Consider the following 27,343-nt stretch of genomic DNA (forward strand, 5'->3'; position numbering starts at 1 on the left):
GTATATACCAACAAGATATGGATACTTTCCAGTGTGGACGAGGATAAATAATGGAATAAAATCCCTGTAATAAGCATAATTGGGAAGCTCAGGATATTGATTAACTGTGCTGATAATTTCTGCGCTGAACTTTCACTGCTTGCTAGCCAGAGTGATGTCGGAAATCACTGAGATGTTCTGAGATGTTAGACAGGAACTCACGGGGGTGTGGACTGATGATATGGAGTATTGTACAGGATTCAGCAACTACTGTAAATCTGTAATTCAGTGTTTCTTCCAACAAGCATCGCGCAAACAATGTCGACGAAGATGGACACTCCCCTGTTGTACTATCTGATAGCTCCAAGCAGATTTGCACCACCGAGCTTAGCACCAGTTAATTGCTGCTCAAAAGAACACATGGATTAAATTTTAGAAAACAATCTTGAACTACTAGAACCTATGATGCCACATTCCCACGTTAGATCCATATCAAGTAAATTGCATCTTGCAGTTGCATGATCTAAACCTAGGGGAAGAAGGTACACAGAATTATTGAGGTTGTGCACTTTTATCCTACTAGATGCGACTTTCCTGTGCATTCATATGTGAAACAGAAATAGATAACTGGCTGCCATGAAGTGGAGTGATAGGAAGTAGACATACAGTTTCACGTAAATCAACTTCCCGCAGGTAAGCTCGCTGAAGATTTGCACCTTGCAAGTTTGAACCAGACAATTTAGCTCCCTGAAAAAGTGAAAAGGATACTAATTTAGATTTGTCTCGTCTAAATGGCAATTGTTGGAAGAGACAATAAAAACTTTTAGTATATCTTCAGTTTCCATGATGCACAACATGAGAGATAGTATGCCTGAATTGGTACAGAGGTTATTGGACATTGTCAAATCTTACTGAAGGAACAATTCTAGATTAGTAACACAAAAGATTATCAGCTTATCCTGGGAATAAATGCATCACAAATTCGCAATGTACAATTTTTACCTTCAGATTGGCTCCTTCAAGGTTAGCTCCTGTCAAATTGGCACCTGTAAGGTCTGCACTCTGAAAATCCATGTAAATTGAAGTATTGAACAATTGGTGTTAAAACTGATCCATGAGAATCAAACAGCATTCAACTTATTATAATATGTGTATTGTAGGTACAAATAAGTTCACATACGGTTTCTCTGCAAAGTGACGCTACGGGGAAAAAGGTATGTGCCTATATGGTGCTACACATAAAAAATGATTGGCATGGATCCAGTATGCAAGATGATATATTAGAATATTAGATGCTACAGAACTAGAGAACAAAAGAAAGACTATATATCGTAAATGTTAATGTTTTTTGGCTTCAGGTTCATCATCATAAAAAAAAACAGTTTCCTATATTATAAGAAATTGGCAGCAGTGTCCTTGCACATAATAATTAATGGAACAGAATTTCAGTTAGCATATAGCAGAAATACGCAGCAATATGGAGTACTGAACACAATTTTTTATTTCCAAACCTGCAGATGTGCTGAACGAAGATCTGTTTCAATGAAGCTACATTTTACCAAGCATGCATCTGCAGAATAGGCTGAAGAATTTATTGCAACTACTCATTTGTTTATATTTTGCAGAGAAAAAGAAAACTATGCAGGTTCAAGCAGAATAATCTGTGATCAAGTAAAATGTGAAAAGAATAGAAGGTCAAGTACCTTGCAGGTTTGCACTTTGTAGGTTGGCTCTGTCCAAAGTAGACTCTTGGAGATTTGCTCCTACAAACTCACACCTGCAATTTCATATTTTGTAATTACTAACAGAACCTCCAAAGTCCAAAACATGAACTAGCTAAAGGAGAAGAGAAACTGAAGGGAAAGGCGACTCTGAAATCTTCTTACTCACGCAAATTAGCATAATTGAACGAAGATCGAGAAGCTTGAACCTCCTGCAAAGAATACATAGGTGTTTCACAACCGAATTCCACACATTACCAATTTTCTGTATTTCTCAGTTGAAGCAAAAACACAATAGGAAATTCATCAATTAACACTGAGTTGAAATATATAAATAAATGAGATGTAAAAATCCAAATAGGCAATTCATCAATTAACACATATGCAATAAGCAGAATGATATCACACTACAAGTTCTGTACCCCAAATTTAGCTTTGTGAAGATTGGCAAGGGAAAATTTTGTCTCCTCAATACACCCGCAACTGAAATCAACTTCCGATAAGTCCTGCAGAACATAGGGAAAACAAGGCACATACAAACAAGTTCACCGCAAGTTTACAAGAAGCATTTCAGTAACAATGGATGGCAAACTACACAAGTGAGCTTTCCCAAGAGCTTACAAGCTTGGACAGGTCAAGGCCAGAAAGGTTGACGCCTCGGAACCGGACTTTATCAGCCTGGATGCACTTGATCACGTCCTTGCGAGTCAGCTCGGCCTCTGAAGATCTTCCAATCTTATCATCCCAATCCTCAATCCTTTCACTTATGCAATCGATCAATCCCTAGAGGATCAAATCAGACCAAACCAAAAAATCAATGTCAGGTTCTCACACAGCATTGGGGTCAAAATCCCCACACACACACAACCAGGGTGGCAGGAGGCATTGCTCATATACAGGAAGCCGGTAGTACTCCGCCTCCCGCAGCAGCTGCCGGTACTCGGCGTCGGCGAGCGCGGGGACGGCGCCGTCCCTGAGCCAGTTGAGCACGTGCCGGAACAGCTCCCCGTCGCGGTCCACGAACACGGCCCCATCCTCCTGCAGCGACGAGGTCAGCCGAGGAGATTAGGAGAATCAAACCACAACCGGCAGCGAGGGGCGAGCGGCGTACGGTGGTGGGGAGGCCGTGGGCGGCGGCGCCGGAGAGCGCGGCGGCGAGGAGCGACCCGGGATCCCGCTGCGTGAGCGTGTCCGCCGTCGTCTCGTACCTGCTGCCCCCTGCATCGGCGGCGGGCTCGCGTGAGGGGGTGAGACCAATTTTTGGATCGAATCGAGCAGAAACGGATATGCTACGGGTGGTGGAAGAGGCGGCGGACCGATGTTGAGGAGGACCGGCGGCTGCATGGCGGCGAGCGGCGCGGGCTCCGGATCTCGCCGCGCTTCGCTCTTGCGGTTTCTATGGCGCGCGCCGGCGCTGGGCCCGCGTCCCGCCGCGGCGGCGGCGGCGGGGGCGGGGGAAGCCGAGAAGTGAGGCGGGTCGAGGAGGAGAGGTCGCGCCGGCCGAGCCGAGGGCAGAGCACGGTACGCGCAGCAGTTGCAGCCACTGCAGCCTATGATTTCTTGGGATTTTTTTCGAATGGTTTGAACTTTGAACTTTGAAACGATAAGGTGTTCTAGGCTGTGTTTAGTTCACATCAAAATTGTAAATTTTGTTGAAATTAAAATGATGTGACGGAAAAGTTAAAAGTTTGTGTGTGTAAGAAAATTTCGATGTGATGAAAAAGTTGAAAATTTGAAGAAATATTTTGGAACTAAACACGGCCTCAATTGTCTTTTCGTTTTGAAGTAATTGTTCATATCCTCTCCAATATAAGTTTTAGAAATTCATTTCAACGTAAAATAGATATGTAATAAACTCGGATCTTTAGAGATTGTGAGTGTGTGTTTGGCATTAACAAATTACGAAGAAAACTTCATTGTTTTCTATGTACGCGCTTTTCTGAATTGTTAACGGTATGTTTTTTTAAAATATACTCTATAGAAATGTTTCAAAAATCATATTAACCAACTTTTCAAGTTTAAAATAATTAATATTTAATTAATCATATGATAATGGTTCACCTCGTTTTAGGTATTCCTCAGTCTTCTTCGTTCCTTCCCTCTCAAACACAATCTTAGGTCTATCGTACTATTGAGAGAAAAAAATTTGGCTTGTGAATTCGACGTAATAATCAATATAACTTTATATTATTTTGTATTATAGGTCTATTATATTATAACTAATTGTGTTTTTTATAATGTCAATGCATATGCAAGTCATATGCTATATTAGCAACCATGATTAGGGCCACTCTATAGCCCAATGTCTCTTTCGTTTATCTCTGATGCTCAAAGATTTAATTCAAAGGGATTTTTGTCTCCGTACTTAAGTTTCTAATATTTAATAAAGAAGAATATTGCTTAAAAAAATTTAGGATCGATCAATGCTTGAAACATATCTATAACTCTGAAGAAGATGTGCAAACGTAGAAAAGGAAAAGAGACGTCACAAAGGTTTATCCAATCCAATATTGAAGCCTTCGACAAACGAGGTGTGACTATACGTGACTATAGGAGAATATAAAGTATTAGCCATACACCCATACCGTAATTATGATATAAAATAGAGTGATTTATACTTTGGATCACATTCATATCCAAGTTTGAACCACCCATTATCTCATATTTTTATTCCAGATTAGATATTTTTACCTTTACAACGTTTAGGACTATGTAACTCTTACGCTTTTATTAACCACATTAAACTTCTCCTTCGACAAAGATGTTAGCTGCACGTAAATAAAGGAGATTATCAGCATGAAGGTGTCGATATGTTCGAGGTTATTGATATGCGCATGAAGAGAGTTTGAGTGGTCTAAAAAAAGATAAATATATAGCGTAGAGTGAAAAAATGAAGTAAAGAGTGGTGTAGAGTAAATTTTAGATAATAAAAGATAGTACAAAATATAATTCACTTTATAAAATATAAATCTTGTTCTTCAATCTAGTCAACATGTGAAAGCCAAAGTGAGATATATATGCTGTACACTACATCGAAGATATACGTGAGTGTTATTTTGTGGCTAGTCCATAAGCAATAGCTATTTTAATTTTAGTGTCATGTTATATGATATCTAAACTTGAAGCTGAGGTTTTCGGAGAATGCTAGCTATCATGCGCCTGATGGGATCATGGGATAACAAAATATCGGGCTCTTTTCCAATCGCCGGCTCACACAAGAGGATGATAGCCCCTTCCAACCTTCATCACTATCAACACCGTTTCGCCGCTGCTGGAAACCCCTAAGTCATGTCACCACTGCTTTAGCGCCACCGACATGGTTTCTCCGGCCTGCCACCGGTGATAACCTCAAGCCCTATCACCCCTGCTTCGTCGCCACCGATGCCGTTTCTTTGGTCTCATCCTCCGCTAGCAGCAAAGCCGTATTGGAGCTCTACAGTTCGGTCTACTCCTCTCTGTTGCCACCGAAGGAGAAGAAGAAGCCGTATCTGACTGGTGTATTTTGTGATTCTTTTTTTTATGTTTCAACCAATGTATTTTGATGTTTATTTGTGTTGGATCAAAATGTTGCAGTGAGAATTTTTATGATGTTTTAATTTTTGTCTTCAGTTCTTGTGGATTTGTTGATGTTTCAGTAATTGAAGCTTTGATGTTTTGTGTATCTAGACAAAGTGTTTTAATCCATAATTCAACCATGTTTCATCACTTAAATAGTTCGAAACTTATGTTAAGCTAGTAGTGAAGCATTCTTCTCCAAATACTAAAACAACGCCTGATTTTGAAGATAAAATCAGAAGTCCGATTTGTAGTTTCCTCCGTATTTTTATTTCGAAAACACTGAAATTTTAGCATCACGAAGTTCTCACCGAGACCGACCCGCGCGCTTGTGCGTTTGTGGCACTAACCAAACCAGCTCGGTCTCGGGCTCGCACAGCCACGACCGGGGTCGGAATCGGATCATGCCGAAGAATACCCGACTCAACCCAACCCCGGTCGGTTCAGTTCCGTTCCCCTTCTCCATAAAACGCAACGAAACGAAACCCCCCAAATCCCCCAAACCCCCACGAAGAAGTAGAAGAGAGAAAAAAGCTCTCATCAATCCCACACCCATGGCCTCCACAACCGCCGCCGCCGAGGACCACAAGGGCAAGCGCCCCCTGCCGCCGGAGGAGGCGGACGAGGCAGCGGCTGCGCCGCCCCCCGCCGCCGCGGAGGAGGAGGGCGAGAAGCTGGTGCTGGTGTCGGACGACGGCGTGGAGGTGCTCGCGTCGGTGGCGGCGGCGCGGGTGTCGAAGACGCTCCGCGGCATGATCGAGGACGAGTGCGCCACGGGCGCCATCCCCATCGCCGGCGTCCACTCCGACGTGCTCGCCCTCCTCGTCGAGTACTGCGAGAGGCACGCGCCGCACTACGACCCGGAAGCCTCCGACCGCGACCGCTACCCGTTCCCGCCCTTCCCCGTCGAGCTCCCCCCCACCGCCTCCTCCATCAAGCCCGTCACCTTCGTCGACCCCGACGCCGACCCGCACGGCCTCAAGGCGTTCGACAAGAAGTTCCTCGACGTCGACAACTCCACCCTCTTCGAGATCATCATGGTATAAGCACAACCACACCCCCGCCAAACCTTATTCTGTTTTTTTCTCCCCCAATTGGATTGTGTGGTCTCTCGATTTTAACACCGATTGTTGCAATTTGGGATGATTTGGGAGGCTGCCAACTACCTGAACATCGAGGAGCTGCTCGACGACGCGTGCACCGCGGTGGCGGACAAGATGAGGGGGAAGAAGCCGGAGGAGATCCGCGACATCTTCGAGATCGAGAACGACTACACGCCGGAGCAGGAGGCGGAGGTCAGGAGGGAGAACGCCTGGGCCTTCGAGGACTGAAGGGAGAGGAAGGCTTGGCTTGTTCTGACTATTAGAAGATAGGCCTCCACAGATTGAGTTCTGAATTACTGAAAAAACTTCCATACTGGTAGAATCAAATTAGGCATCGAATACTGCAAAATTTTGCTGTGAGTTGTGGTGGATGTTCTTCTGATCTGGTTCAGATCAGCACAAAACAGTTAGATAGAGTAAATCGGTATGCTTATTTTATATCTTGCTCAGCTTCAGTAATTAGTTTATTTTTGCTTGGATGGTTCTGCAGCTGTGAGATGTTCTTTACCTGCCTCTCTGCTAGGAATTGTGAATCTGTTATGCTCAATTGCTTTGTCAGGGTATGATACGCTGGCTAAATGCGTTTGTGCTATTTCTCGCCGGGCATAAAAAAAATTTCACCGGGCGTGTTTGTGTTAGTCGCTGTTGCTGTTCTTGGTGAGTTGAGATTGTCACCTCCAGTTTTATGCCTGCTAGATAGGCTGCAGGATTGATGATTAGGTGTACATGGAAGATTATGGCAGAAATTAAGTTAGCATCCTGCAAGTTTTAGTGTGAAGATGAGTATTTTTAGATTTGTTCATATCAGTACTAATTGCCTTTTTTAGCCATTCATCTCTGAGAAATCTTCGCTTGCTAGTATCTTGCTTAGTCTGGCAGTGTTATTTCTGTTTGAATGCTTGATACCTTCTGCATTCTGTTCTCAGCTGTGAAGTGTGCATTTCTGTGATGTTTAGTTTGCTTGATCAGTATGTTGGTACCCCGGACACAGATTGATGATTAGGCGAATAGAGAAGATTATGGCAGGAAGTTAACCATTCTGCAAGTTTTAGTGTTGAAGATGAGTACATGTATTTAGATTGGTTTATATCCGTACTAATTGATTTGTGGATTGCACATTTGTGATCAAGTTAGTTTTTTGCCGTTTCGCAAGTTCATATCTGAGAAATTTTGGATTCCTACTAATCTTGCTAATTTAGTCTGGCAATGCTTTATTTTCTGTTGGCATGCTTGATGCCTTTGCATTCTGCTCTTTTGTCATGTAAGGCCGCACGTACAGGCGCAGGCGTGACATGCGCCGAGCGGCCGAGCGCGCGACGGGCGACGTCCAGTGGCTGAAGAAAGGAAAGAAGAAATCTGCTGCTACTTTTGGTGTCCCTAGAATTAAGGATAGCCTTCTATAATTGGTTAGGCCAGTGGCCATATAATCCTGTAATCAGTCCCGTTGGAAGGGCAGCCAATAGATTGTCATTCCTAATCTCTCTCTCCACTAATTGCAAGCCACCAGCCGAGGGGCAAAACCTCGCGGTGAGGACTGGAGCGCAGCTACGAGCTACGTAGTCACGGTCCGGCGTTGTTGGGTGCCGAGGCACTTGACAACCTGGTATCACGATCCCGGCGATCCTCTCCTTCCCGCACCACCTCCCCTACACCGCCCGCCGTGCCGACGTCCCCTACCTCGTCTTCATCCGCTTCCTGCGCTGCCGCCATGAGCGACACCGACGACCTCAAGACCACCATCGCGCAGCTCGCCGAGACCGTCAAGGCCCTCCAGGCGACCGCGGCGGCCAACACCAAGGCAATCCTCGCACTCTCCGCCGACAAGTCGTCGTCCTCGGGTCCCAGGGCGGGCATGGGGGAGACCAACACCGACCGGCCACCTCCGCGCTTCCAGAAACTTGATTTTCCCAAGTATGATGGCAAGTCCGATCCGCTCGTATTCATTAATCGCTGTGAGTCATACTTCCACCAGCAGAAAATCATGGCGGAGGAGCAAGTTTGGATGGCGGGGTACAACTTGGAAGATGGTGCCCAGATGTGGTGGATTCAAGTCCAACGGGACGAGGGCATTCCGCCCTGGCGCCGCTTCGTCGACCTCCTCAACCTCCGGTATGGGCCCCCGCTCCGATCCGCGCCGCTCTTCGAGCTCGCCGACTGCCGACGCACGGGGACGGTCACGGAGTATCAAGACCGCTTCCAGGCTCAGCTCCCTCGCGCCGGACCCTTGGAGGAAGCACAGCGGGTCCAGCTCTTCACGGGCGGTCTGCTGCCCTCGCTCAGCCACGCCGTCCGCGTGCACAACCCTCAGTCGCTGGCCGCCGCGATGAGCTTGGCGCGGCAACTGGAGTTGATCGAGCAGTCCACGCCGGCGCCGCCACCCGCCCGGCCTGCTCCGCGCGCTCTTCTTCCGGCGCCTCCGCCCCGCCTCGCCCTGCCGGCCCCTGAACGAGCCGCCGCCCCGGCCGCGCCGGTGGCCGGGAACCCGGTGAAACGTCTTTCCCAGGCGGAACGGCGTCGCCTTGGCCTCTGCTACAACTGCGACGAGCGGTATACGCGCGGCCACAACTGCGTCTGCCGCCGCGTCTTCTTCATCGATGGGGTGGAACTCGACGACGCCGACGACGCAGAGGCTGCCGCGGACCAGGACGCCGAGGCGCCTGTCTTCTCCCTGCAGGCCCTGGCCGGGGTACCCGCCGCCGACACCATGCAGATCGCGGTCGCGCTTGGGCTGGCGTCGCTCGTCGCCCTCCTGGACTCCGGCAGCACGCACAACTTCATCTCGGAGGCGGCGGCGCGGCGCTCCGGCATGCCCCTACACATACGCCCCCGGCTAACGGCCATGGTTGCCAACGGCGAGCGCGTCACCTGCGCGGGCGTCCTCAAGGCCGCGCCGCTCACCATCGACGGCGTCCTGTTCCCGGCCGACCTCTTCGTGATGCCGCTGGCAGGCTTCGGCGTCGTGTTCGGCACCTGTTGGCTGGGCGCCCTGGGGCCCATCGTCTGGGACTTGGCCAGCCGCCGGATGTCGTTCCAGCGCCAAGGGCGGACCGTCTGCTGGTCCGGCGTGCCCACCCCCGGCGCCCCGGCCCTCGCCGCCACCACCGACAGCGAGCTCCTCCTGGATGGGCTCTTGGCGACATTTGGGGACCTCTTTGCCGAGCCCACGGGTCTGCCTCCCCAACGCGCGCACGATCACCGTATCATCCTCAAGCCGGACACGCAGCCGGTGGCTGTCCGCCCGTACAGATATCCGGCGGCCCACAAGGACGAGCTAGAGCGGCAATGTGCCGCCATGATCGAGCAAGGCATCGTCCGCCGCAGCGACTCCCCGTTCTCGTCGCCGGTCCTCCTCGTCAAGAAGCCCGACGGGTCTTGGCGCTTCTGCGTCGACTACCGCGCCCTGAACGCGCTCACCGTCAAGGATGCGTTTCCCATCCCCATGGTCGACGAGCTCCTCGATGAGCTCCACGGGGCGCGGTTCTTCTCCAAGCTCGACCTTCGGTCCGGGTACCACCAGGTGTGTATGCGCCCAGAGGATGTCCACAAGACCGCGTTCCGCACCCATGACGGCCTATATGAGTTCTTGGTGATGGTGTTCGGACTCTGCAACGCCCCGGCCACGTTCCAGGCCCTCATGAACGACGTCCTCCGCCCCTTCCTGCGCCGGTTCGTCCTTGTCTTTTTTGACGACATTTTGATCTACAGCAAGACGTGGGTGGACCATCTCCGTCACCTCGTGCCGTCCTCACCGAGCTCCGCCGACACCACCTCTTCGTCAAGCGCACTAAGTGCTCCTTCGGCACCTCCTCGGTCGCCTACCTCGGCCACGTGATATCGGCGGCTGGCGTCGCCATGGACCCGTCCAAAGTGCAGGCCATCCGCGACTGGCCGGCTCCCCGTTCGCCTCGGGCAGTGCGCGGCTTCCTCGGCTTGGCGGGCTACTACCGCAGGTTCGTCCACAACTACGGCACGGTCGCCGCGCCGCTCACTGCCCTCCTCAAGAAAGACGGCTTCTCTGGGGATGATGCGGCGGCGGCGGCGTTTGCGGCCCTCAAGACCGCGGTCACTACAGCCCCAGTACTCGCAATGCCGGACTTCGCCAAGCTCTTCATCGTCGAGTGCGACGCGTCGTCCCATGGTTTCGGCGCGGTGCTCACTCAGGAGGGCCATCCGGTCGCCTTCTTCAGCCGCCCTGTCGCCCCTCGTCACCGCGCCCTCGCCGCGTATGAGCGCGAGCTCATCGGCCTCGTCCAGGCTGTGCGGCACTGGCGGCCGTACTTATGGGGACGCCGTTTTGCCGTCAAGACGGACCACTACAGCCTCAAGTACCTCCTCGACCAGCGCCTAGCGACGATTCTGCAACACCACTAGGTCGGGAAGCTCTTGGGCTTCGATTTCTCGGTGGAGTACAGATCAGGTGCCACGAACACCGTCGCCGACGCCCTCTCCCGCCGCGACGTCGAGGAGGGCGAGCTCCTGGCCATCTCCGCGCCCCGTTTCGATTTCATCGAGCGGCTGCGCCACGCCCAGGCCACGGATCCGAGCCTGCTCGCCATCCACGACGAGGTCCGTGCAGGCACGCGCACGGCGCCGTGGGCCGTGGTCACGGACATGGTCACCTACGATGGGCGGCTTTACATCCCGCCGGCCTCGCCGCTACTACAGGAGATCGTGGCCGCGGTCCATGACAACGGCCATGAGGGCGTCCACCGCACACTCCACCGCCTCCGCCGCAACTTCCATTTTCCCCACATGCGTCGTTTGGTGCAGGACTTTGTGAAGGCGTGTGTGACCTGCCAGCGCTACAAGTCGGAACATCTCCACCCGGCCGGCCTGCTACAGCCCCTTCTAGTTCCGTCCATTGTGTGGGCAGACATCGGCCTCGACTTTGTGGAGGCGCTTCCCCGGGTGCATGGCAAGACGATCATCCTCTCCGTCGTGGACCGCTTCAGCAAGTATTGCCACTTCATCCCCTTGGCGCACCCGTACACCGCCGAGTCCGTGGCGCAGGCCTTCTTCACCGACATCGTGCGCCTTCATAGACTACCCCAGTCGATCGTGTCCGATCGCGACCCAGTGTTCACCTCGGGGTTCTGGCGCGAGCTTATGCGCCTCATGGGCACCAAGCTACTCATGTCGTCGGCATTCCACCCCCAGACGGACGGCCAAACGGAGGCGGCTAATCGTGTCATCGTCATGTACCTACGCTGCTTCACCGGCGATCGCCCCTGACAGTGGCTGCGCTGGCTACCGTGGGCGGAGTACATATACAACACCGCATACCAATCTTCGCTCCACGAGACGCCGTTCCGAGTGGTCTACGGCCGCGACCCGCCCTCCATCCGCTCTTACGAGCCTGGCGAGACCCGCGTCGCCGCTGTCGCCCTGGAGATGGAAGCTCGCGAGGCCTTCCTCGCCGACGTCCGCTACCGACTCGAGCAAGCGCAAGCAGTGCAAAAGAAGCACTACGACTGGCTTCACCGGCCGGTGTCCTATCAGGTGGACGACTGGGCGCTCCTTCGTCTCCGCCAGCGAGCAGCCTCGTCCCTGCCGCGCACCACTACGGGGAAACTGAAGCCTCGATACGTCGGGCCCTACCGCGTCACCGAAGTCATCAACGATGTGGCCGTGCGGCTGCAGCTTCCGCCGGGCGCCCGTCTTCATGATGTCTTCCATGTAGGAATGTTCAAGAAGTTTGTGGGCACGCCGCCCACTTCCACCCCGGCGCTGCCTCCTACTCTCCATGGGGCGGTGGTTCCAGAACCTGCACGCGTCACACGCGGCCGTCTGGCTCGCGGCGTTCGGCAGGTGCTCGTCTAGTGGCGCGACGAGCCTGACGAGTCGGCCACTTGGGAAGACCTCGACGACTTCCGCGCCCGGTACCCAGCGTTTCAGCTCGAGGACGAGCTGGACTTCGACGGAGGGGGAGATGTCATGTACGGCCGCACGTACAGGCGCAGGCGTGACATGCGCCGAGCGGCCGAGCGCGCGATGGCGACGTCCAGTGGCTGAAGAAAGGAAAGAAGAAATCTGCTGCTACTTTTGGTGTCCCTAGAATTAAGGATAGCCTTCTATAATTGGTTAGGCCAGTGGCTATATAATCCTGTAATCAGTCCCGTTGGAAGGGCAGCCAATAGATTGTCATTCCTAATCTCTCTCTCCACTAATCGCAAGCCACCAGCCGAGGGGCAAAACCTCGCGGTGAGGACTGGAGCGCAGCTACGAGCTACGTAGTCGCGGTCCGGCGTTGTTGGGTGCCGAGGCACTTGACATCTTTGCTGTGAATTGCATTTTGTGATGTTTAGTTTGATTGATCAGTGTGTTTGGTACCATGAAAACAACTGGTGTTTGTTTAGTGCCCAATCTTGCTTATAGTGCCTTATCTAGTTATCTAGCCATACCATCTTGTGGGCATGTATACATAGAAATTATACAATATGAATGTTGCCTGTACAAGGCTGTGAATGACATTAGGAAAACTTTGCGAATTGATGCATTCAGAGTTCAGGTGGTTCATACCTGGAAATTATGAATACTTGAGAAGTCACATGTCCCATGAGTGCTATAAAAGGATTGCTTTACTCAAAATAGTGCGGATATAGCCATATTACCTGGGCATTTATGTTCTAAGATTTTCTGGAGTTTGAGTATATATATACTTTTGATATATATTGTTTTTCAAAATGTTGGAGTAGCATATTTAGTTGACGCCAGTTGCAACGCACTGACACTACCACCTCAGTCAAGAATAAAATTCAAGACTATTAAGGAATGACAACTTTAGCTCAAATTTCTGAGAGCTACAGATTACAATTAACTTGGGCACTTTTGGACAAAAAAGTTAAAGGTGTTATCAAATTTACTCAAATTCGAGTTCCCTTTTGCTATCTAAAGCAAGCGACGATCGATATGTTGGTGGTAGAAAAAAAAATCCCTCAAAAAGCAAAAGAAAAATGAAATCTCACTCAGGTGTAAATTGAAGGAGGGCATTTGTCACGTACGCTTATTATATCTGCAACAGATTTCAGAGCAAAAAACCAAAACACCGGCATGAAGGGGAAGAACGGGCAAGTTTGATCACCGGCGTCACATGAGCCACGACGACCTCAGCACCAGCGCCGGCGTCCGCTTGTCGCCGTCCATGGCGATGACGAGGCCCGGCTGCACCCTGCCGCCCTTGCCGAGGTCGAAGCTGAGGAACCCTTCCACGTGCGGCCGGTGCGCGTTCCTCTCCGCCGTGCCGCCGATCCGCACCCCCCACCCGAGCTCGTGCTCCGGGCAGTCGGACACGCAGACTCCCCACCGCGCCACCGGCCCGCGCCACCTCGCCGGAGTCGCCGCCGCCGCCGTCTCCATCTCGACCCAGCCTTCTGCTCTCAAGGTGTCGTACATGTCGCAGTCCACCATGACGGCCACCGTGTGCGACGACGGCGCCGTGGCGGCGGCGGCGGCGGCGGCAACGGAGCCCTGCACCGCCACCGTCGACCCTATACCCATCATGGGGGTGGGAGGAGCAGGAGGCGCCGGCACCTGCACCATCAGGTCCGGCGACGGAGGAGGATGCGTCGTCGCCGGCGGCGACGGAGGAGGAGCGATGGCTCTCCGCGTCTTCAGGCTGCCCAGCGGCACGGCGAGCGCGCCGAGTTCGCTGAACCGGGACGCCGGCGAGCGGACCTGCCACAGCCCCGACAAGCTGAGCTTGATGTCGTCGGCCGTCTCGTAGCTCACCTTGCCGAACGTCGTCAACCGGTTGGGCACCTCGTGATCGCCATTGCCGCCGCCGCCGCCGCCGCCATGTTCGCCTGGAGAACCAAAGATCAGCTCAGCTATGGAGGCCCTGAATCTTGATCCCTTGATGCTCATGCCGGCGCCGCAGTCATGACGCTCCGAATACGACGGCGGCCCGCCGGACAACGCTCTGCTCTGGATACTCTGCGGCGAACAGTTTCATAGTCAGACAAAAGCTCGCCGCCGCAACCGCCAATACTCCGGCGAGCTCAGTGGCAAGTTACCTGGATCAGGCTCGAACCGTGCAAGAAGTTGTTGCACTGGGCGCCGAACGGGACGAGGGTCATCGACAGCAGGTCGCTGACGTGGGCGCAGTACTGCAGCCGGGTGAGCTCCAGTGGCCTCCCGCCGGCCGCCGCCGCCCCGAGCCCGGTGGCGAGCTCCGCGGCGACGGTGTCCTTGCCGCCACGGGTGCTCGACTCGAACACGAACCTGGAGCCGAGCCCCGTCGTGTTCCTGGCCTTGGCGAGCCTGTCCCTCGCCTTCTCGAGCTCGTCGCCGTCGACGAGGAGCAGCGCGCCGGCCGCGTCGAGCGCGACCTTCACCCGGACGGGGAGCTCCGGGAGGTGGAGCCCCTTGGCGCTGCTCGTGTACAGCGCGACGAGGCGGTCGATCTGCTCGTGCCCGTCCATGTGCTTGATCATGTCGGCGAACTTCTCCCGCTGCAGCCGCTTCATGATCTCAGCCTGCAAACGCGAGCGTCTCAGTGAAGAAGGTAATCGCCATGGTTGCTGATCGAGTGTGTTCGAGCTCACGATCGAGGCGTACGCACCGGGCGGTTGTGGTGGTGGGGATGCTGCTGCTGCGGCGGCGGCCGAGGCGGAGGCGGATGCCGGTGAGTCAATTGGCCGGAGTTGCCGCGGAAGGCGAAGCGGAGGAGCGCCTCGCCGGACCTGAGCAGGCTGCGGAAGTTGTCGGTGACGGTGGGGATCGGCTTCGGCGTAGGCAGCGGCGGCGGCGGCGGCGGCGGCGGCGGCGGCGACAGAGGCGCGGGCTCTTGCGGCGGCGGCGGTGGCAGCAGCAGAGGCGTGGGGTTGGAGGAGGAGGCGGCCATGGTGAGGCGGCTGCTCGGAGGCGACAGGTGGCGCGGGGTCAGGTGGATTTCTTCTTTGCTTCGAAGGGGATTTGAGAGGAGTGGAGTACTGGAGTGTCGCTAGGCGCTTCGATTCCCGCCTTTTTCTTTCCTTCACGGCTCCCTTGTTCGGTTATTCTTGTGTGCCTTTGCCTCTTTTGGCTTTTGCTTTTGCTTTATTACCTTTCATTTTTCGATGTTTCGATGTATTCGGCCTTGTCTAATCTCCATTTTTAGTCTCGACGTGCTATTTACGCTATATTAATTTGTCTTGACTTGTATGTGTGTGTGAGAGAGAAATGTAGAGGGGGTCGGGGGGTGGCATGTAGATTTCAATTGAATTTAAAAGGAAAAAGTACGAATTACCCCCTAAACTATCGCGGTCGACCGAATTATCCCCCTAAACCACAAAACCTAATATTTTTCATCCCCAACTATGCAAACCGGACAACTAACCCCCGCTTCAATCCACGTTGGTTTTGGTCCTACATGGCAATACAATCAGCAATTCTTTTAATTAAAAAATCGGTGGACCCCACCTGTCAGCTCCCCTCCTATCTCTATCCCAATCTCTCTCTCTTCTCACTCTCCTCACCAGCACAGGCCACGGCGGCACCGAGGATGGCGGCGGACGGCAGAGGCGGAGGCGGAGGTCGCGCGGCGGCCAGCAGCAGAGGCGAAGGCAGAGCTCCCCGGGCAGCGGCGCGCGGGGACGGCCGGCGGTCGGTGCGCACGGCCTATGAGGAGGAACGCGGCCGCGATGGTGAGTAGCGCGAGGACCGCGACAGCGCCGGCGGAGGCGACCTGAGCGGCAAGCGGCGGAGGCGAAGGCGGAGCTCCCCGGGCAGCGGGTGGCGGAGGCGGAGGCAGAGCTCCCCGGGTGGCGGGTGGCGGAGACGAAGGCGGAGCGGTGCGGCCGACGGCGGAGGCGGAGCTTCCCGGGCGGCGGGCGGCGGAATTGGAGCTCCTTCGGCCGTCCCCCGCGCGTCACCCTCCTACTCCTCGTCGTTGTCCATGCCCGGACCACGCCGCGGTGCTCCAGGCCTAGCGGCGCCGCGCACGCACGAGGGGCCACTCGGCGGCGGCGACAGCGCCCAACAACGCTATGGAAGAGGGCGTCGACGGCGGCGACGCGGGAGCAAGCGTGTGTGGCCGGTGGCGGCGAGGTGACGACAGTCCGGCACCGCATGAAGAGGGAGAAGGCCGCGCCGGCGAGCTTGTTCGCGCGGGACCGGCAGCCATCACTACTCTCCCTTCCATCCTCCCCGAGACCGGTGGCCATCGCGCGTCTCGTCCCCAACTTCCGCCGCTTTTCTCCATCCTCCCTGACCTCGGTGGCCTCTGGTGGCCGATGTCGGCGAGAGACAGAGAGAGAGGGGACATGGAGAGGCTGAGAGAGGATGAGAGAGATCTGACAGTGGGCCCCACTAATTTTTTTTTAAAGAATTGCTGACTAGACTGCCACGTAGGACTAAAACCACCGCGGATTAAGCTGGGGGGGATTATTTGTCCGGTTTCAATAGTTCAGGTGTAGAATGTCTGGTTTTCGAGTCCGAGGGTGTATTTCGGTCGACCTCGATAGTTCAGGGGGGTAATTCGTACTTTTTCTAATTTAAAACGTCTGAGTTGACGATGAGATTTATGCATGATTTCTCTTTCTTTTTTTTTAATGATCAGCTCGAGACGGCACGATGATTTATTGAATAGAATATGAAGAAGTTACAAGGCTAGTACCCCTATAAAGCAATAGTTAGGAAGGAAAAAAAAAACACTACCATGCACCGCCAGCGCCTACACACAATCAAGGAGAAAGCTAGCATCAGACTGGACGCCACTAAGCGTGGTCGATCGCCGCTAAACCAACAAGGCCGTGAGTAGTAGTAGTTTGGCTGTTGCTCTTGGTCTGAGGCATATATATGAGAACCAACTTTTGTGAGCATATTGTGCATGCTTGAGCTTATGTGAAGCCTCTTATCTCCTCTCTAGAGTGCATTACTTACGAATTGAGAGTGGTAGAGGCATTATGCTTGTGCATGCGATTGAGCTTTGGCGCTTGGTAAGAGTTAAGTGGGTCTTGACTTGTTACTCTTAGTGTTTGCTGACATCTAGAGGGCTTGGTGGCGGTTGTGACCCAGTGACCTCTACAAAGGAGTTTGTGAAGGAGGCCCGGTGGTTGACTGTGAAGGTTTGGAGCTCACCTATCCAGAGATCGGAGAAGAGATACCACTAGTGATCGAGGCTTGGGAGACTAATTCAGGAATGGCTCCCGCCTTGTCCATCCCTTGACGAAGGGATTTGGAGGCTCGGTGGTTTAAGTGGTGAAGTTGGGCTCACCTCAACAGTGGCGTAGGAAGCCAGTAAGCTTCCGAATTCCAAACATCGGGTGAAAAAATCTTCTGTCTCTGGTCTCTTTTATTTAATGCCAATTTACTTTGAACAAGAAGATATATGAAATTGATGTATACATATTGCCCCGAAAAAAAAATAGTATATATATATATATTCAAAACAAAAGCAGTATGTTATGATACTACTTTTATCATCGATGGAAAAGGAGTATAGTTGTTTGAAAAAAAAAGTGGAAAAAGTAGTATCTATCCCAGAAAATAGTGCATCGTCGGCTTCGTCGCCATCAGCACGGTGTGGCACCGATAGCAGGAAGGGAGTAGCAATTAGCAGCTGGCACCGTCGCCTGAAATCGACAAAGGGACGAAGCACGCTGGCTAGTGCAACGGATCGGCTACTCGGCTGCGCTTGGATGAAGAAACGCCACGATCATTCATCTCTGCTTCGATCTGATGCATGGTTGGTTCTGCTAGCACGCCGCCATGTCGTGCCGTCGCCGATCGATTTAAAAAACGGCCGCAGCAGCCGGGGGAGCGCGAGTCTGTAAGCAATAGAAATAGATTAATGGAAGAACTAAACAGAAGCTTCGATCTCCATGCATAAACAAGAAGCAAAGAACAGGAAAGTACGGAAGGACATGGCAGCATAGAATGTTACGGTGCCCATCTTCCTGGCTTGATGAGTTCGATTACTCCGTTGCACGCCCGGCGGAAGGCACCACTATCGCGGCGCGCGGACGGCGCCGGTACACCGAGGCACAGCCTAGAGTCACAGCAGAGCAGCCGTCCGGCGAGGGTGACTAGCGATCGACGGGATGAAAGAGACACCGCGCCGATTGGCAGCTGGGAACGCGGTAGATCGAACTACCGCCGCCGACGAACTTGCTATTTATTAATGAAACGGATCAGTATTGTTGTGCCTTCCGATTAGGCCGGCCGGGATAATTCAGAATTAATAGAATTTCTTTTCAAAAAGAAAAGGATCAAACGGGTTTAATATAAAGACCCGGTAGGAGGGTGGGATGGATTGATCGGTGCTTACCTTTGATGGACGGTGGATTAGAGTGGGAGTACATACACCTGGGTGTACAGAAACATTTTCCAATATATATATATATATATATATATATATATATATATATATATATATATATATATATATATATATATATATATATATATATTGAATCTATTCTACACCCCTCCCCTAGAATAACTATTCTACAACTCCCCTCCCATGGGTCAAACCCACCTCCCCCACCCTCCCTAGGGCCCAAAACCCCCCTCCCACCTCGGTCAAAGCCCCCTCCCGCCGGTCAAACCCGAGTCAAACCGCCCATTGACTCCCTACCCCGCCCACCGCTTTGCTGTTCACGTCTCGCAGGACTTCCGCAGTAACATAACGGTTATTGTGCAGTAACATGACAACTTTCTCGCAGTAACAACATCGAAAAATAGTCATGATGGATCTAGTTTTGTTAAGTATTTTTTTACGAACATCATGGTGCGGACGGATTAGAAAAATACTATATAACGTGAGAGATATTGCTCTCTAAAGATTGAGATTTACTTTTTTTTAAGTTCTCGTCTCACTGGAACGGCGTAGTAACGCGACGATCAATATGCAGTAACATGACTACTTTCTGCAGTAACAACGTTATAAAAGCATTTTTGTCTCGATCATCGTGTAGTAACATGACTATTGTCTCGTTGTAACATCGTTTTAAAGCATTATGGTGAAAACGGTTCTAAAAAATAATTTGCGATGTGAGAGATATTATTTTTTAAAGATTTCAATTCTAAAAATTCACTTATACTAAGCTTGCTACTACGTATCTTTGTATGGATAAAGAGAATTACTTTTAGCACTTGTGTTTACTTGTGACCATGCACATACATTTTTTTAGCACTTGTATTTTATATAAGATTGAGATTTAAAAATTTAGCTATGCGCAAGCAGTGGTACTGTAGTAGTACTGTTACTACCATATGTTCTCTGTTACTGCAATTTCATCATGATGTTACTACAAAAAGTGCAGTAACGACCTATAAATTTTGCAGTAACAGCCTATAAATTTCACAATAACGTATCGTGTTACTGCAGTTCTGCGATAATGTTATTGTCGAATCATAATAACAAGGTATGATTTCCCACAGTAACATAACAAGTTTGTGTTAATAAAATTTGAACAGATATACAGGTGAATTGGTTAGGAGAGTTTGTTATGAACCATGAGATCATGGGTTCTAGTCTTGAATTCAATAATTTATTTTTATTTTTTCTCAAAAAAGAAAAGAATAGGAGGAAAAATAAGAGAAGGGAGGGAGAAGGAAAAAAAAAAGAGGGAGAGATCGGGAGGAAGGAGGTTTTCTTTAAAAAAAAAGAGAGAAAAGAATAGGACGAAAAAATAAGAGAGAGGGAGAAGAAAAAAAAAAGAGAAGAAGGGAGGGAGAGATCGGGAGAGAGATCGAGAGGAAGGAGGTGAGGCACGCGCGCTGGGAGTGGGTGGGGCCGTGGGGTCGCCGGGAACCGGGAGGGAGCGAAGGGAGGGAGGGGGGACGCGCGCCAGGACAGGGTGGGGTCGCCGGGAGGGAGGGGGGCGCGCGTGGGGACTTGGGGGGAGGGAGGGGTGGGCTGGGCTGGATCGGGAGTTGAGGGAGGGGGTGTAGAATAGTTATTCTAGGAGAGGGTTGTATAATAGAGCTACTATATATATATATATATATATATATATATATATATATATATATGAGTAGTATAGGTAATCTGATTATGAGTTGACGAAGAAAGAAGATTGGGAAGCATTGGGGGTGGGATGGGGGAGGAAGGTAGCAAGATAGCTGTGATACAAAGTATGGCGATACATAAATAAAAGAGAAAATCCCCTATGTACCCATGAAAGTTCACCTAATCCCTTCTATACCCCTGAATTTTGCTCAATCCCTTACATACCCTTGAATTTTAGTTTGGATCCCTTTCATGCCCTTTCCGCTAGTTGACCATTAGTTGACCATAAAATTCTTTTAAAAAAGTCCATTTTGCCCTTTGCTATGAAGAATCATAATAAATTAATGAAGTACATTGTTGGAATGTAAAAATTTATTGGATGAGACTATTATATTTATGAGTCTGTGATGCACCATATTATTTGTGACAAATTTACTTTTACATATGATATAAAAATTTAATACTTATTTATTAGTTATTAAAAGTTTTTTTATGTAGCATATGTGTTTTCATAATAATACAACATATTTGTTTATTACTATCAGAACACATATGCTAAAAAAAATAAATAAGTATTAATTTTTTATGTCATATCTAAAAGTATATTTATCGCAATAATATGGTGCATAACTATCTCATAAACATAATAGTCTCATATAACAAATTTCTATGCTCCAACAATATACTCTATTAATTTATATGCTTCTTTATACCAAAGGGCAAAATGGACTTTTTCATAAGAATTTAACGGTCAACTAGCGGAAAGGGCATGGAAGGGATCCAAACTAAAATTCAGGGGTATATAAGTGTCACGCCTAGAAATTTAGCCCAAATTTCTAGACTATACAAAACGACAAGTAATAAACAGTTCCAAACGTAAATAAAGCGTAAATACTTACAGAAGAGGCTCTTAGTCCTCACACCAAAAAGAAAGCAGCAGCAGCGGAAAAAGGCGATCCTAGCGGGGCTTCAGCTCCACTCCACAGGCAAAACTCAACTGGGTCTGAGCCTTGGTTCTCTAACTCCATCTTCAGCTCAGAAGCACTACACTTCTGAAAAGGGGGAAATAATAGCAAGGCTGAGTACAACCACCGTACTCAGCAAGCCACACCAAAGATACAGACGAGCAAGGGACACAAAGATGGCTTGAGGCTATTTGCATAAAGGCGGTTGTAAAGCATTTTATTGAGCAAATCAGTAAAACGGTTGAGTCATTTAAGGTAATATTAAATCTCCACTGATCAACGCTACATCACGTTGAACAGGCCCAACCAATCCACATGAACTACAGTGCATTGGGGCGATTTATTAAGTGTGAGACTAATCACGGTGATTCTGGTCGATCGCCCATAACCGCGGGCACGGCTATTCGAATAGTTTTATTCTAGCCAGAGGTGCACAACTGTACCCACAAAGACACAATCCACCGGCATGTCACTGTGCCAGGCCAGACACGTCACCATGTCGAGTGATTGTGACAAGACCCTTTATATAACCCCCTTTGACCAAGCACTCCACACCTCAGGTGTCACCCCGCCCCCGGCAGGCAGCGGGCAGTCCCCTCTCGTGCCTAGGCGAATCAGAAAGCCGCATAGGCCGTCGTAGGGCCCATCCGAACTTCATCACGCTCACCCTTGCCTGGATGCGTCAGCCAGCGGAAAGCTCTACTTCAAGTCAGGCAGTTACCCATTCCCGCTTGTGGCAAGCGTTGTATGTCTTCCAGTGCATCCCGCGAACCGGTCCTTAATTGCCATGGGTGCGACCAGCAACACCATGCACCCATAGCCCACCATTCAGTCGCATTTTAGTTGGATAATTATGACCATGAAACATGGCCAAATGTCTCGAGCACGCAGCTCGTTCTGATACTAACAAGGTCTAATACTGCAATTATCCCATCAACTGAGTTAGTGGCAATTAAGCATGGCTAAGCATATAGTTCTAGCTAGGTCAACATAGTAACACAAGCTAGTTGATTTATTACCCAAGATTGACAAAGGACAGATATCAAGTAAATATGGCACAAGCGAGCAGATAGGTAAACCCCGATCCCATGGAATTAGCAAAACATGCATATTTATTTGCAAATGGTAAAACATTTGTAAAGTAGGATCAAAATGCTCAAGGGGAATGTGTGACTTGCCTTGCTTCTTCGAACAATCTTCCGAACTCTTATCCTCGCGACCGCGGACTTCCGAAACGACGGATTCTACACGCTGGCATACAAAACGAGGAAAAACTCTAATAAACACCAAGCAAACAGTATATCAAAAGTAAACAAACATGTAGAGCTCAATTTTAGATGAATTTTGCAAGTTGAATGGCCCAGTTTGCAGTTCATATGAATTAGATATGATTTTTAGAAGTTTTGGGCCATTTAAATGAATTTCTAGAATTAAACTCGATTTATTGCGCAATTAATAAATAATTTCTCAAAGGAAAAAAAGATTTGCTGACGTCATCAAGGGGGAGGGGCGGCGCCGGCAAGCGGGCCCCACCGGTCAGCGGCACAAGGGCACCGGACCACCGTGGACCGGGACCACCGAGGCGGTCCACTGGAACCGATGCCCCGGATCGGCCCTAGCCGATCGGGCGGCCACGAGGCGGCGCAGCCGGGACACAGGCACGGCTTAGACCGGCCCGACCGAGCGACGGCGCGCGGCAACGCGGCCACCTGCGACGGCCGGCGACGGCGCGGGGAGCGGCGGCGCATGCGGGCGGTGGCGGCGCATGCTAGGGAGCGGCGGCGTGACGTGGCAAGGTGAGGCGGCAGCCGGCTGCCCGGCATTGCCGGCAGTGGCACGGCGCGGAGCGCGGCGGCGGCGACCCGATCAGACGGCCACCGGCGGCGGCGGCGCGTCACGGGCAGGCCCAGGAGGCGGCCGGCGAAGGGGAGGAAGAGGGAGAGGGAGGGGAGTGCTCACCGAGAGGTCAAACAGTGGAAGGAGGCGGCCGGCGGCGAGCAAGGCGACGGTGGGCGCCTCGGGATGACGGTGGGATGGCACTCCGGTGATTCCCGGCGAAGACCGCGGCGCGGCCAAGAACCGGCAGGACCTAGGGAAGGTATAGAAGGGAGCTGGAGTGAGGGAGATGGCACGGAACGACGGCAAAAGGCGGCCGGAACCCGGCGGGAAAGGCCGAACTCACCTTGAGCAGAGGGGAGGGATTTTCGGCGGCGATTCACGAAGACGGAGGGGTGGCCGACGCGCAGCTCGACACCACGGAGACAGAGGGGGCGTCGGCGCGGCCGGACGTGGCTCCGAATGCCAGCGGCGAGCGGCTGGTGGCTGAGGAGTTGAAGCGGCGAGGGTGTGGTGGTGCAATGGCGGTTCCAGTGGTGGAGGGGGAAAATGGAGCGGAGGCTGGGGTGGAGCTCGGCGGGGCGATGCCGGCGGTGGCGGCGGCATGGCGCGGCGGTGGCTGGAGCGGCGAGGAGCGGCGGCCGAGCTCGTCGGTGAGTGGTGGAGAGAGGGAGCGCGGTGGGGAGGTGGTTCTGGCGATGGAATGGGGAAACGGAGCGAGGCCAAGGTGCGGCACTGTGCGGTGGAGCCTGCGGCGGTGGCTACGCGGTGCGGCGACCACTAGGGCGGCAGTGGCGGGCGGCCGAAGGTTGCCGGCGAGCGGCGGCGATGGGGTGCGGCAGTGTCGTGGTGGTTTCCGGGCACGGGAGGGCTCGGGAGAGAGGGGAAAAGAGAGAAGGAGGTGCGGGGATCGTTTTATAGAGCTTGGGAGGTGGAAATCGTGGCCAGGAGAGGCGGGATCGGCCGACGGAAGCGGGACGCCGACGTGGGGTGGTGGCGGCTCGCCGGAGCCGGTTTTTGTGGGCCGAGTGGGGGAAATGGTGGGGAAGAAGGTGGGCGACGACCACGTCGCACACGCGCGCGGGAGCGGCACGGGCACGCGAGAAAACGCCGCGACGTGGGGCGGCAGTGGCGGCATGGGCGGTTGCCGGCCAGGAGGCCGAAGGTTGGGGATGACAGGTGGGGCCCACGGGACCCACCTGTCGGGGAGGGAGAGAGAGACAGTTGGAAGGGGGAGGAAAAGCAGACTTGAGGGAGATGGGCCTACGACTCGAGAGTGGGAGAGAGGGGGCGCGGGCCGCAGGAGGGGGAAAGGGACTTGGGCCGAAAATGGCCCAAGGGGGATGGAGGGAGATTTTATTTGTTTTCTTTTTATTTTATTTGATTATATGAACTTTGTATTGTTATAATTATTTCTTGAGCTCCGAAAATTCACGGAAAAATCCGGAGAGTATATTAGGGCACAAAGAATATTACAAAATATTCCCGGCCAATGATTTTTAAAGGAAATTTTAATTTCCTCCGTAATTTCACCAAATTAAATTGATTAAATTTTTATTTAATTTATAGAAAATGCATTATTAAATGATTTTTATTCCCGAACGAAAACCGGGGCGTTACAGTAAGGGATTGAGCAAAATTCAGGGGTACATAAGGGAATAGGTGAACTTTTAGGGATACACAGGGGATTTTCTCTAAATAAAAACAGAGAAACATAAAAAGTAAAAGCTTTCATGAGAGAAAGAGAATGTATAGCACAAGACACATTGTAAGGCCCCATTTAGTTCCCCAAAAGTTTTTCCCAAAAACATCATATCGAATCTTTGAACGCATGCATGGAACATTAAATATAGATTAAAAGAAAAACTAATTACACAGTTACGGGGGAAATCACGAATCTTTTGAGCCTAATTAGTCCATGATTAGCCATAACTGCTACAGTAACCTACATGTGCTAATGACGGATTAATTAGGTTCGAAAGATTCGTCTCGCGGTTTCCATGCGAGTTATGAAATTAGTTTTTTCATTTGTGTCCGAAAACCCCTTCCGACATCCGGTCAAACATCCGATGTGACAAAAAAATTTCATTTCGCGAACTAAACAGGCCAAGTAAAAAAAAAATCATTATAGGAATTCGATTCGACATCCTACGCTCTGCCTTGCTCAGACTAGCTTTGAGAATGGAAATAAGGGGGTGTTTAGATCCAGGGGTGTAAAGTTTTAGCGTGTCACATCAGATATTATATAGGGTGTCACATGAAGTGTTCGGACACTAATAAAAAAATTAATTACAGAATCCGTCACTAAACCGTGAGACGATTTTATGAAGCCTAATTAATCAATCATTAGCAAATGTTTATTGTAGCACCACATTGTCAAATCATGGAGCAATTAGGCTTAAAAGATTCATCTCGCAAATTAGTCGCAATCTGTGCAGCTAGTTATTCTTTTAGCCTATATTTAATAATTCATATAGGTGTTTAAACGTTCGGTGTGACATGATGTAAACTTTTGAGGTGGGATCTAAACATGGCCTAAGGCTCTTTTTCTTTCAGCTTGGGATTATTATAATCTAGATTATTGGGAGTAAGCTGAAAGAAACAAACAACTTATTGAAGTAGTTTATTATAATCTGGAGCCCAGCTTATTATAATCTGATAAGCTTATTTAAGTGAGTTTTTTTTCAGATTATTGGGTGAAAAATTACCCACCATGCCACCCCACTCCCTCTTTAGACTTGCAAACCCAACAATCTAGGCTTTAATAATCTAGGAAAGAAACAACTAACCGCTTATTCTACTATACTTCCTCCGTTTCACAATGTAAGTCATTCTACTAAATCTAGACATATATAGCTAGATTTATTAACATCAATATAAATGTGGGAAATGCTAGAATGACTTACATTGTAAAACAGAGAGAGAATAGATTATAACAATCTAGTTTATAGTAATCTGATTTAATAATCTAGATTATAATAATCTTAAACTGAAAAAAACAGACCCTAACTCTGCTCAATTTTTCTTTCCCTTAATAGTACCCCTATAGTTAACTCCGGTGGGTTTAGATTTAGACTTTTCCAGATAATGAGCGAGCAAATTCTCAATCGTGCCGACTGCCGACCGCTGACACGCAAGGCCAGGAAAAGAAAAGCTAGCAACCGTTCTAGCCTGCTATCTAGTTACTCCCTCCAGTTCTATAATAATTAACGTTTAAGATCAAACTTTTATAATTTTGACTATTAATAACTTCAAAAGTAAAGTATTTAGTTTAAAAAAACTAGAACAAGATATATAAATTTGTCTTTCAAAACACTATAATAAAAGTAAATATGTATTTATTTATTGTGTATATTACAATAGAAAAATAAGGTCAAAGGTATATTTCGTAGACCGTGTTATTATCCAAAATATCAATTAAAATAAAACTGGAGGGAGGGAGTAGTACATTGCCATCTGCCAATGCCCAATGGGCTAGCAACAAAAGACCACATAGTCTTGGTTGAAGGGATGCTGCGGTGCAGATTAGAGCAGGTACAATAGCAGGCTATAAGCCGGCTATAACCATATATTGAGGAGAAAAGAGAAGAGAGAGAAGAAAGCGGGCTACAGATTTATAGCCGGCTGCAACACGGACTCCAAGATATTATGTGTGTATGAGAGGTAAGATCAGATATTAATGATGTAGTATATTTTTATAGTTAACTATTATATGAATAGACTATTAGATTGGCTATAAATATTTTGGAGCCAGTAGCTGGCTATACTATTGGCCTTGCTCTTATAGCGGACGGCCGCCCGTCCCGACGGCGCACGGGGAATTCTTCCTTCCAACACCCCAGACGCCGACGCAAGAATCGCCAACCTCTCTCTCGCGCGCACCGCGCACACGGCACACGCGAGATTTCCTCCCCTCACCGACACAAACGCAACCGCGCGCCGAGGAAAAACCCCCGGAAAAGCCGCACGTACTCATCCACCACCCGTCCACCCGCCGTCTACGCCTACGGCCTACTACGGGCCACCACCACCACCCAACCGCGCGCCGCGCCTGTCTCCGCGGTTTCCGCTTCGCCGGCACGCCGCAACGCCCCCCACCACCACCACAATCTCGCACACACACCGCCGAGCCGAGAGGCAGAGACCGTCACCACCGCGCCCACCAAAACTCACCAACCACGAACACGCGTACTAGTACTGCACGCGCCCACTACCACCAACACCACCACCTGAAAAAGCGACACGACGAGT

At 50.6% G+C, this 27,343-nt stretch overlaps 4 protein-coding genes across 4 annotated transcripts; 2 read left to right on the top strand and 2 right to left on the bottom strand.

The window, feature by feature from the left end:
- Positions 1-51: 51 nt before the first annotated feature.
- On the bottom strand, positions 52-3,236 carry LOC127785739 (FH protein interacting protein FIP2-like). The gene is made up of 11 exons (XM_052313142.1): positions 3,017-3,236; positions 2,812-2,918; positions 2,598-2,738; positions 2,322-2,483; positions 2,123-2,206; positions 1,866-1,912; positions 1,683-1,756; positions 1,491-1,549; positions 982-1,041; positions 646-726; positions 52-383 (listed from the first exon to the last, which is right to left on the bottom strand). Exons 1-11 carry the CDS (start codon positions 3,042-3,044, stop codon positions 330-332), a joined length of 897 nt encoding a protein of 298 aa, XP_052169102.1. The 5' UTR covers positions 3,045-3,236; the 3' UTR covers positions 52-329.
- Positions 3,237-5,770: 2,534 nt separating this feature from the next.
- Positions 5,771-6,845, top strand: LOC127752856 (SKP1-like protein 11). The gene is made up of 2 exons (XM_052278292.1): positions 5,771-6,295; positions 6,410-6,845. Exons 1-2 carry the CDS (start codon positions 5,810-5,812, stop codon positions 6,584-6,586), a joined length of 663 nt encoding a protein of 220 aa, XP_052134252.1. The 5' UTR covers positions 5,771-5,809; the 3' UTR covers positions 6,587-6,845.
- A 1,221-nt stretch (positions 6,846-8,066) lies between these two features.
- LOC127785893 (uncharacterized) lies at positions 8,067-10,190 on the top strand. The gene has a single exon (XM_052313244.1). The coding sequence runs from the start codon at positions 8,067-8,069 to the stop codon at positions 10,188-10,190; it is 2,124 nt and encodes a 707-aa protein (XP_052169204.1).
- A 2,919-nt stretch (positions 10,191-13,109) lies between these two features.
- On the bottom strand, positions 13,110-15,274 carry LOC127752932 (uncharacterized). Its single transcript, XM_052278385.1, has 3 exons — positions 14,919-15,274; positions 14,371-14,832; positions 13,110-14,290 (listed from the first exon to the last, which is right to left on the bottom strand). The coding sequence occupies exons 1-3, from the start codon at positions 15,198-15,200 to the stop codon at positions 13,445-13,447; spliced, it is 1,590 nt and encodes a 529-aa protein (XP_052134345.1). The 5' UTR covers positions 15,201-15,274; the 3' UTR covers positions 13,110-13,444.
- Positions 15,275-27,343: the final 12,069 nt, after the last annotated feature.

This window comes from Oryza glaberrima, chromosome 10 (assembly GCF_000147395.1).
Source record: "Oryza glaberrima chromosome 10, OglaRS2, whole genome shotgun sequence".
NCBI classification, from domain to species: Eukaryota; Viridiplantae; Streptophyta; class Magnoliopsida; order Poales; family Poaceae; genus Oryza; species Oryza glaberrima.

Coding starts and splice junctions, on each gene's coding strand:
- LOC127785739 (XM_052313142.1), bottom strand. CDS start 3,044: ATGCAGCCGCCGGTCCTCCTCAACATCG. Junction 2,207..2,321: donor GCCTTGACCTGTCCAAGCTT/GTAAGCTCTTGG, acceptor TATGTTCTGCAG/GACTTATCGGAAGTTGATTT. Junction 384..645: donor AAGTTGATTTACGTGAAACT/GTATGTCTACTT, acceptor TCTTTTGAGCAG/CAATTAACTGGTGCTAAGCT.
- LOC127752856 (XM_052278292.1), top strand. CDS start 5,810: ATGGCCTCCACAACCGCCGCCGCCGAGGACCACAAGGGCAAGCGCCCC. Junction 6,296..6,409: donor CCCTCTTCGAGATCATCATG/GTATAAGCACAA, acceptor ATGATTTGGGAG/GCTGCCAACTACCTGAACAT.
- LOC127752932 (XM_052278385.1), bottom strand. CDS start 15,200: ATGGCCGCCTCCTCCTCCAACCCCACGCCTCTGCTGCTGCCACCGCCG. Junction 14,833..14,918: donor CCCACCACCACAACCGCCCG/GTGCGTACGCCT, acceptor TCGCGTTTGCAG/GCTGAGATCATGAAGCGGCT. Junction 14,291..14,370: donor ACGGTTCGAGCCTGATCCAG/GTAACTTGCCAC, acceptor TGTTCGCCGCAG/AGTATCCAGAGCAGAGCGTT.
- LOC127785893 (XM_052313244.1), top strand. CDS start 8,067: ATGAGCGACACCGACGACCTCAAGACCACCATCGCGCAGCTCGCCGAG.